At 42.2% G+C, this 11,618-nt stretch overlaps 1 protein-coding gene across 1 annotated transcript; it reads right to left on the reverse strand.

The window, feature by feature from the left end:
- Window positions 1–628: 628 nt before the first annotated feature.
- Window positions 629–2,842, reverse strand: LOC139450839 (mucin-21-like). The gene has a single exon (XM_071232674.1). It carries the CDS (start codon window positions 2,840–2,842, stop codon window positions 629–631), a length of 2,214 nt encoding a protein of 737 aa, XP_071088775.1.
- Between the last annotated feature and the right edge of the window lie 8,776 nt (window positions 2,843–11,618).

Here is an 11,618-nt window from a genome sequence, read left to right on the forward strand (position 1 = left end):
AAGCGAACGCTTGTTCCACTGCGCCCGAAGGCAATAGACATGACGAGTGTATACACCAATGGAGGAACGCTAGCAATATTGCAGAAGTATGTTTGCTGTCACGTGAACACGCCATTTGTGGAAAGGTAGTGTAGGATGTGTTCCTGACAATAGTTGTTATCATCGTGGTCTATAGGGTGTGTACACACCAAACATAAGCTTCCCGTTGTAACTGTTCCCTTATTCCATTCTGTCTGTATAGGTCAGACCCAGGTTGATACCGCACTTAAAGGAAGCCATCGAGTGATATTATAAGGCTGTAAAACCTAGAGTACCACTTGACTTCAATACGTCACAATGGAATTTCCTTCTGCACACGACACCGGTGTTCTATCTAGAACTAAATCATGTTGATTGACGAAAAGAAGGAAAAAAAACGCCTTGACGCCAATAATAATACAATTATACAAAACTCGTTTGAACTTAAGCAGCGTTTGGAATGGCCGGTCGATGACTACCTTTACTTGTCCCAATGTTATATTGAAGCGATCCCAAGCAGAAATTCGTGTCAAAACCAAGAAAGGTGAACGTAAGGATGACGCACACGTGTATATGAAGTATCAAATGTTGAGTTTGATACTCTCTGATATCAATGCCCTAGTGGCTTGCTGTAAGACATAGTCATACCATGAACGTCATCGAATTCAGTCCAGCCGATTTGATCTGTGTCAATGATGCCTTGTTCCCGATGACCTGGATGACCGGTTCGATCTTTCTTAGAAGTAGTGCGCATGCGTCTTCTAAACAGACAATACTGTAGCCCTCCCATGATTGTGATGAGGATGATAGTTCCGCCAGCCACGGCAGATACCGAGATGGCGAGTTGTTGTTGCTTCTCTGTAAAACTCAAAGATGGCCTTGTCTCACTTGAAGATACCGTAGTCGCTGACGTAGTATATGTGATCGTAGATGTTGCAATCAGGGTAACTGTTGAAACCTCAATCGTGTTGTTCAATGCAAATGAACTCGCCATTTCTGTGTCTGTTGTGGATGTGCCTGACGGAGTCAGTGGGAGGCTACTTGCGCTGCCGTTCACGTCTGCAGAGAAGGTCATGCTCGGGTCTAGAGATGCTGATGGATGCGAGGACAGAGAAGGAGCAACTGTAGCATCGTAGGAGGATGTGAGTTCAGATGATTCCGTCGCATAACTGGATCCATAAATAGCATCTGAGGAAAGGGGAGGCACGACCGAGTCATTCTCCGCTGTGTTTTCAGATGATGAATTTACAATGCTTGTGCCAAGAGTTGAGGATGACGTCATCAGAGACACAGGCGTGACGATCCCGGAAAAGGATAACTCCGTGTTGATTGAATTTGAAAACGCACTGACGTCCGCGTCCAGAACTGTGGATGCGGTTTGTATAACAGTCACGTCTGATTCTGATAGTGACATACCTACTGGTGCAGACGACACTTGGAAAGAGTCCGTGTTCTCTGTTACTGAATGTTCGCTTGGAAGAAGGTTGGACCCAGGAGAACTTGATGCGAGAGTTGTGGTGTCACTAGGTGGTATCGTAAAACTCATGTCACTGGCAGCATCTGTAGAAACAGTTTCTGTGGCATATGTTGCCTGGGAACTAGCACCCTGCATGTCCGTTGCCGTGAGGAAGTTCGCAGTAGGAGTATCGCCGGTCGACATGAATTCAGTCGTATCTGCTACAGCAAAAGAACTTTCTTCAATGTTCTGCGTTAGAGATGTTGTTTGGAGACTAGCAGGCGCTGGGGATGTTTTGTATTTTGTGGACGGTTCAACCGATGACAATTCCATATTCGAAGCCATTGTAACAATAAGGGATGTTGAGCTAGTGGCCACATTCGTAGCCGTTGTTTCGATACCGGAAGCAGGAGTAGCGGGCATATGCGTGGCCGTTGTTTCGATACCGGAAGCAGGAGTAGCGGCCATATCCGTGGCCGTTGTTTCGATACCGGAGGCTGGTGTAGCAGACATATCCGTGGCCGTTGTTTCGATACCGGAGGGTGGAGTAGCGGACATATCCGTGGCCGATGTTACAATGCCGGAGGGTGGAGTAGCGGCCATATCCGTGGCCGTTGTTACAATGCCGGAGGGTGGAGTAGCGGCCATATCCGTGGCCGTTGTTACGATGCCGGAGGAAGGAGTAGCGGACATAGCCATGGCCGTTGTTACAATGCCGGAGGAATGAGTAGCGGCCATATCCGTGGCCGTTGTTACAATGCCGGAGGGTGGAGTAGCGGCCATATCCGTGGCCGTTGTTACAATACCGGAGGAAGGAGTAGCGGCCATATCCGTGGCCGTTGTTACAATGCCGGAGGAAGGAATAGCGGTCATATCCGTGGCCGTTGTTACAATGCCGGAGGGTGGAGTAGCGGCCATATCCGTGGCCGTTGTTACAATGCCGGAGGAAGGAGTAGCGGCCATATCCGTGGCCGTTGTTACAATGCCGGAGGAAGGAATAGCGGCCATATCCGTGGCCGTTGTTACAATGCCGGAGGGTGGAGTAGCGGCCATATCCGTGGCCGTTGTTACAATGCCGGAGGAAGGAGTAGCGGCCATATCCGTGGCCGTTGTTACAATGCCGGAGGGTGGAGTAGCGGACATATCCGTGGCCGTTGTTACAATGCCGGAGGAAGGAGTAGCGGCCGTATCCGTGAGCCTTGTCTCAGTACTAAACACTGGGAAAGTGGCTACAGAGCTGGACATTTGGTCACCAGTCATGTATGTTGTTGCTTCAGTACTGGACGACGGAGTTGTAGTCATAGCTTGTAGAGCTCCAGTCCACATAAACACACAACAAACCGACAGTATATACTCATCCGGCGGCATTTTGAAAATTTCTCCTCAAGAATTCCTCAGAAAACCTGAAACGATTTCCACCTGTTACCGATGTTGACTTTCACGTTGTTGATTTTACCGCCACGTTGCGACTAAAGCATGTTGCTCTATCTGATTCCGTTGCTTGCAGTCTAGTCTAGTCAACTCCGGGCTGTGAGTCCATTTGGGCATGTCGAACTATCTGATTATTAGTCAACGCTCAACCAGTAAAGAAGACAAAGTTGCGTGTTAGTTAACAATGACAGCGTGTAAGTCTATACCTGAAATACTTCTCCGGTCACCTAGTGCCACACGTACCCGAATAAATGTTTGCACTATCCATTCAAACCCGTGTTTGGATTCATATTAGCAGAACGCCTTTTCCAAAATATATCAGAAACTTTAAAAACCGAAGCTTCATAGCAGTAAAAATGTAGAACCAAAGGTGGGTCAATTAATTTCACGATGAATGTTACGAATGCAAAAATATCGCCAGTCTCTCAATCGCCACTTTGAAAATGTCAGATGCTCTCGAAAAGCAAAATAGCACGGGTATGGGCGTGACATCATTGGGTAAAATATACTTAGCGAGGTTCTCTTTCAGTATACGGATTTGGAAGCGGCACCATTGAATAAAGTATTCTTAGCGAGGTTCTCTTTCAGTATACGGCTGTGGGAGGGGCATCATTGAATAAAGTATACTTAGCGAGGTTCCCTTTCAGTATACGGATGTGGGAGGGCCATCATTGAATAAAGTATACTTAGCGAGGTTCCCTTTCAGTATACGGCTGTGGGAGCGGCATCATTAAATAAAGTATACTTAGCGAGGTTCCATTTCAGTATACGGCTGTGGGAGCGGCATCATTAAATAAAGTATACTTAGCGAGGTTCCCTTTCAGTATACAGCTGTGGGAGCGGCATTATTGAATAAAGTATACTTAGCGAGGTTCCCTTTCAGTATACAGCTGTGGGAGCGGCATTATTGAATAAAATATACTTAGCGAGGTTCCCTTTCAGTTTACAGCTGTGGGAGCGGCATCATTGAATAAAGTATACTTAGCGAGGTTCTCTTTCAGTATACAGCTGTGGGAGCGGCATCATTGAATAAAGTATACTTAGCGAGGTTCTCTTTCAGTATACGGCTGTGGGAGCGGCATCATTGAATAAAGTATACTTAGCGAGGTTCTCTTTCAGTATACGGATGTGGGAGCGGCATCATTGAATAAAGTATACTTAGCGAGGTTCCCTTTCAGTATACAGCTGTGGGAGCGGCATTATTGAATAAAGTATACTTAGCGAGGTTCCCTTTCAGTATACAGCTGTGGGAGCGGCATTATTGAATAAAATATACTTAGCGAGGTTCCCTTTCAGTTTACAGCTGTGGGAGCGGCATCATTGAATAAAGTATACTTAGCGAGGTTCTCTTTCAGTATACAGCTGTGGGAGCGGCATCATTGAATAAAGTATACTTAGCGAGGTTCTCTTTCAGTATACGGCTGTGGGAGCGGCATCATTGAATAAAGTATACTTAGCGAGGTTCTCTTTCAGTATACGGCTGTGGGAGCGGCATCATTGAATAAAGTATACTTAGCGAGGTTCCCTTTCGGTTTACAGCTGTGGGAGCGGCATCATTGAATAAAGTATACTTAGCGAGGTTCTCTTTCAGTTTACGGCTGTGGGAGTGGCATCATTAGAAAGTATACTTAGTAAAATTTGTTTGAAGCACACGGTGTTAGGGCGATGCACGATTGGATAAAGCATATTTAGTCAAATGCTCTTTCAGTATACGGTGCTTGGACGGTGCATCTTCAGATAAAGAATACCTAGCTAGATTCTTAAATAGATTATCTTTACGCATACGGTGCTAGGACGATGCATCATTGGGCCTCGAGCCGACCAGTCCTTGTTTTTGCCCCTTAAAGCCGAGTGCCAGGAAGGCTAACAGGCTTTGGAATGATGCGGCCGGGAATCGAACCCATGACCATACGTTTTTCGGGCAGACGCTCTATCCACTAGACCACGGAGGCAGTCCGTCATTTAAGACCTACATTAGTTAATATCGAAATATTTAGCTGCTAAGTTCCTGTTGACCAACGAGACGAATGCATATATGTGCATATATGTGACCATTTACGGTAGGAGGTTTCCTGAGCGCGACCCATTGCCCTGTAATGAGCAGTTCTGGGACAGCGTCATGCTTCATTGATTTAAAGTAGATCAAATACATGTTTAGCAACAACACATAACAACTGCAACAAACAGAACATATCAATGTCTCACTTCGTTTCCAATATGAATTGAAAAATATTATAAAAAACCCGAGATGTATTGTTCTTCGTCCCTGGTGTGTTCCGAATGACTAAAAACATCTGGAAACATTTTTAAAATTTTTTAATATACTGGTGTAAAGTGGCATAAAGTACATATATGTTTTTGCATTTTGTTTGTTTGCCTTATTAGAAAATATAAAATGTTTCATGACAGTATCACAGGAATTATTGAAAGGCATCTTACACGTGGAAGAATGACTGCTACGTTCAACATGCAATTATATTTGACATGCTTTTGATTGAATATTTGTACTTGTATATACATGTATTTGTTCTCGTTCTTTTAACTCTACTAAATCGTCATGACGTGAGCGATAGGGTGCGCTCGGGCTATCAGTTAACACTGTGAATGGACACAGAGATTACGTTATCTCAACCAATCTGTAACACAACAGTGAAATGCACTTACCCAAGCACTTGTAGATCAAGTGTGTTACTGCATGATCACATCTCAGTGTACTCAGCATGAACAAAATATAAAACTGAAATAACGTCTTTCAAAACATAAGATTAACCTGTACAGTAAACGTATAAAACATTACATATAATTTACTTTATCTCTAAATCAGCTCCATGTTATTCTGTTTCCCATGGAGACCCGGTTAGAATTGATCCCATCCCTCAAGGTGATCTAAGAGGCGGTCGGGTAGCCTAGTGGTTAAAGCGTTTGCTCGTCTCGCCGAGGACCCGGGTTCGATTCCCGACATGGGTACAATGTGAGAAGCCCATTTCTGGTGTTCCCCGCCGTGATGTTGCTGGAATATTGCTAAAAGCGGTGGTGGTTAAAGCGTTCACTTGTCACCCTCATGGGTACAATGTGTGGAGCCCATTATAGCGGCATAAAAACATACTCAATCACTCACATGGATCGACCAGTTCATACGTTTCGGCTCTGCGTCCAAAACACACTTTCATTAAGGAGGAACAAAGAAATTGTTTTTCCAGTATTTTGCCGTAATTTAGGAAATAAGTCCTTGAATATAAACTGTAGATTTAGTGTCTGCAAAGTGACAATAAAAAATAGTCAGAGGGGTACTTCCTCGTACAGAGTAAGGGATTGGCAATGGGGACTATCGATCTGGTGAGTAATGCTGTTGTACTGACACCCACGTGTGTGCCACGACTATCAACCGTTAGAGGGGACACGTGATACAACCATGAAGGACATGTCACATGACCTTAATCACTTCCTGCTGCATTAAATAGATTACAAAAGATCGGAACAGAGTGAGTGAGTGAGTTGGGTTTAACGTCGCTTTTAACAGTATTCCAGTTATATCACGGCAAGTCAGCTTAATGTGGTAGGAAAGCCAGAAGTGATGCAGGTCTCAGACGTTTACCACTTCGGTGAAACCCACGAGCACGGGTATGGTGCTGACAAACCTAGAAACATAATTGGGGCGAACCGGGATTCGAACCCACAATCATAGGTTTCTGGCGTGCCCAAGGGGCGCAACTCTGTGCACAGCCAATCGCGGCGCCTTAGACGACTGGGCTACCTGTGCCCTTTAGATCGGAACAGAAACACACCTGTCATTTATTATAGATGTGGAGTGGTGCGTGCGTGCGTGTGTCTGTGTGGGAGGGAGTGGGGGGTTGGGGTCTTTGGACTGTATCATATTTTGCAGCCCACACCTCTCCCATATTACTTCATGGCCCCTCAAATACACATGACACAAATGACACATTCCTCCCTATAATAAATGGCCAATTCCTAAATACTGTGTTTGAAAAATTGTGATATTTTGGCGACCCCTCTGACGGCTCTCTCCTTGTCTCGCTTTTTTTCAAGCCCACACTCCACACCCAGACACAACCCTCATCCCTTGAAACTCAAACCAGTCACTAACGTAAATTCCGTAAATCGTTAAATGAATTACAACGAGTTATGGTTCTTGCTTTATTTGTGTACACATCCAGTACATCTGCACTGTTAACTATTGAACGTCATTTGACGCTGGCACTAACTGATAATGAAACACATGAGGAAATCATATATAATAAACATAGTACAATATCGTACGATTTCAAAAAGCAGACACATTAAATAAAAAAATACTAAAGAAATATCAACTACACCCAAACTGTCAGGCAAAATAAAGTATCCACTTGAACACTTCACTCTGCTCATCACTGTACTGTGAAATTGCGACCCATGTTCTTTGAGACGTCACGTGCACACGTCACCTGTAGTGTGATACTCATTGTTATGATATATGTAATATCGCCTGTGATATCCGTACCAAAAGCATCACTATCGAATAACAATTTCTTGTTTGTTTCATTTTGTGATGAAATACAGTGATGTATACTCTCTTTTGCTGGGTAATTTAGTTGGGAGCACATATACATGTAATGTGCCAAGGATACGCACACGAAAATGTACAGTCTGATCTTTATATTACGAAATAAAAGGAATATTGGAACACTCGACTTCGTCATATTCGGGGGAAATATCTGAGCAATCGACTTCGTCTTATCGGGGTTATAGGGGGTCTCTCGTCGTCGGATTTGAGCACTCGCCTCAGTTACATCTAGGGGAGCTACCACAATGTCCCCCGATAATAACACATGTAACGAACTGTCATGATCACTCCTGTCAATGGAAGAGATTGGATAAGGACCTTTTATGTGAAATTATCATACCCCATGTCAGAGTGATGAGATCTGAATGGTTCACGTGATATTGATATAATTCGATGTATCCCGCCTTGGAGGTAAATAATTTCGTCAGGGGAAGAATAAATCCATTATACCCCGCCACGAAGAAAGCAGGCTTCACGTGGATTTCTCAGCGGGAGAATAAATCGCTTATACCTAGCAAAAAGCCTCACGCTTTTTCCGAATGAGTGATAGTCACGTGATAGCACAAGTTAACCTCAGCTCAAACAAACAGCTATCAAGTTTGAAGAATTTGTTTTAATTCCTTTACAATGTCATACTCAAACATGCCGGTAAGATAGATTCGTTGTAGCCGCGTCACTCGGGGTACATGTGGATTTATGGGTCCCTCGTTAGGTTTTATACAACTTGCCTCCGGCACTTGGTATGAACCCTAACAAACCGGCTCCTGGTATAACACATAACCCCATGTCTCCCCTCGTGATCCTGCTACAACTTATAATATGTTTTTAAATATTACAAATACGTTTCCTGAAAACCAGACATTTTGACACATTACATTCTTATCTATACATTTACAGTCTGTAGTGTTGCTACAAGCCCACAACATACACGTTATGAAATACCCATACCATTCACATGAACACACGAGATAACGCTAATCGTATCTTAGATTATGCAGACCACGTGGTAAAAAAGTATGACAGTGATCTAATCACCCGCCAACGGAAACACGGTGATATAATTTGACTCAAAGTCAACTGTTTTCACAATGATGGTAGAGAATATTATCCTTTGAACGAATGATAAAGTAAGTACTACAAACTTATTTAGAAAGTGGTCAAATGTAACAAATGTTATATTTGGGATAACACTTTCTTAGTAAAGTACATATTCTCTTACTTTTTTGGGTTGAGTCCCGTCCCAAAAAAGTACGAGAATCTGTACTTTACTAAGAAAGTGTTATCCTAAATATAACATTTCATAAACTTATTAACGTAGTGAAGATCAGTAGGTGACTAACACGAAACACGACATTTGTATGTTTAAAACATATTATATTATTAAGTATTTTGACATAAAGATATATGGAAGAACTTCAAAATATATTATCTGTATGATAAATAGCATATTGAGATCCTTTTAACTAAGCTTTTCATTTATTCGCTGAACTCCATCTCCTAGAAATAAATACAGTGAGTGAGTGAGTGTGGGTTTCAGTTACACCAAGGAGTATGAGTGAGTGAGTGAGTGAGTGAGTGAGTGAGTGAGTATAGTTTAACAGGGTTTACAAAATGATTATCTGTTTGATATGATCCAAGATGCTGCATATATGACAACCATACATTGTGTTAAGGAAATGATAAATAAAGCAAAAATTAAAACCACTCATATACAGGATTTATTAATCATCATAAAGTTGGATTTGGATCTGTAGAATCTTGGCCTGGTTTGGGTCTTTATAAATATTATAATTCTACAATCTGACAGCTGCATGTCATTGTCAAAGCGATCTTTACCATCGACGGTATAAACAACCCTTGTCATTCTCATATAATCGTTTTCTGAATGTTCGATTTTTAAAATCGGCAGGTCCGTAAACCACAATATACAATGTACGGACTAATAGTTTCCAAGAGACTCGCACATGTGTCGTGGAGACATTCTTCATGATACAGTATACGAGGTAGGCCAGTTATCATGTACTCACTCGTTACTAAGACAAATGAGCAATTGCAAACGTGTGTGGATCACCCACTTTGTTTAGGACACTTGTGGTGTAGATAAGGTTCGGCCACACCCTTCCCGACAAACAACTGACACGGATTTATTGTGATCACACATAAGGTTTCACTAAGGTCACCGAATTCAACCATATGAATATTCATATGTGAAATATCATGAGCTTATTTCATTACATAATAGTGCAACGGCACTGTAGCTAACTTGTATAGCAGTCGACATTAGTCGACAAAGGCATCCACATATTAAAAGATGCTGTCAGCATTGTTTTTTCAAATACATTTTGCATAAAGACAGACGACATAAGTATAAGTGAATGAGTGAGTTTGGTTTTACGCCGCTTGTAACAATATTCCAGCAATATCACGGCGGGGGACACCAGAAATGGGCTTCACACATTGTACCCATGTCGGGAATCGAACCCGGGTCTTCGACGTGACGACCGACCGCTTTAACCACTAGCCTACCCGACCGTCCCTCATTTATACATATGCAGAATGAATATCCATGCACTACTGTAGAGCATTGTGAGCCCTTATATACGCGTACATTTCAATGAGAATATTTTTTCTAATGCCATACAATTTTTCCATCTGTAAAATAAAAGCCACAAACCCTCTCCATACTCATAAGAAATCTCTGCCAAAATGACAGTCGACTGAACGATTTCGACACTATCTTGAATATGTGTTCATATCAAACAGTGAAGACAGTGACACCGTTGGCACCTGTGACAAACACACGCGAAGGCATGTCAATTGTTCACCTGAAAACACACGGGACTATATGGTACCATTCAAAACAGGGAATTGCATCGGACATCATTTTTGTCATTGATGCTTTAAATTTGGAAATGTCCTCCACATGTCTACCATAGAAGGTTTTGAAAGTTGAATCCTTTAATGTTGTAACCTTGACGAACAACTTTCAATGCAAGAGTTGTAGGACTGTCTTTGAAATCTTTGTTCAAAAGAACATGCTCGATTGTATCTCAAAAGTTGTCAAATGTAGACACCAAAGGCTGGAGCTGCTGGAATATTGCCCGACATAAAGGGAACGTTGTTTATTGGAAAGTTGAAGTCCTCCCTCTTGACATACAGTCTTGTGGAGAGTTTTTTTGTCACTCTGAATCTCTGATGCAAAGATGTAAATATTAAACAGATGAGGTGCATTCACTGGTCTGTTTATATCTAGTGGGCGAGTCTTTGGAAGGGAATATACTGTTTGACCGTCATTGAGCGATATCAGATCATCATTATTCCTGGATCTGAAGTTCAACGTCTTATCTAAATTGCCTTATGATTTCAACAAATTATTATGCCAACATAAGGAGAAACATTTGCTAAAGTTCATCTTCTGACAATTTCAGCGGGGAAAATGTTTACAGATCCAAAAATACATTTCGAGGGAATTTAAAAGCTTTTAAATTACATTTCGCATTGAGCTGAAATGGCCATGGCCAGTTTCTTAAAAAGTATCTGCCTTGTGGCCATATCAAAATTCTAACTCAAACCTTTTGAACAAATTCAGATCTTGCAAAAATATCACAAAAATTAAATATGTGTTCAGTCTAACTATCAACTGCACGTTCACAAAATGTCATTATATTTTGAACAAAATGACTGAATAATAGACAATAATAGTTTGTTACAATATGGCTGCCGTGGTGCAAGTCGGATTCGAACCGCTAAACATAGTCAGGTGTCATCATTGGTGGGAACAAGGATGTGTTCTTCAGCTTCATTGTCCCAGTGGTTTCTGAAGAGATGTTCACAATGGATGACTCGTGATTTTATGGTATTTTCTAATATGGCCACTGGCAGACATATTTGATTTCCGATTAAGATGCTTTGAACAGACTTCATAAGTGCTCCGTCTCATCACCATATTTCAGGCCTCTGGCCCTTCAAGTCAATACAAGACATTAAATAAAAAACAAAGCTGACCCTGGCGGTCATATTGAAATTCCAATGTTGATGCAATGAAGAAACTGTACAGTAGCCAACACATACACATCTGTTCAGCTGAATTTCGGCGAGGATGTCGAACTTTATGGAAGTTTATGGAAGTACGACCACGGACGACTTGCGACG

Source organism: Haliotis cracherodii, unplaced genomic scaffold (genome assembly GCF_022045235.1).
Source record: "Haliotis cracherodii isolate W230 unplaced genomic scaffold, xgHalCrac1.p SCAF_8, whole genome shotgun sequence".
NCBI lineage: Eukaryota > Metazoa > Mollusca > Gastropoda > Lepetellida > Haliotidae > Haliotis > Haliotis cracherodii.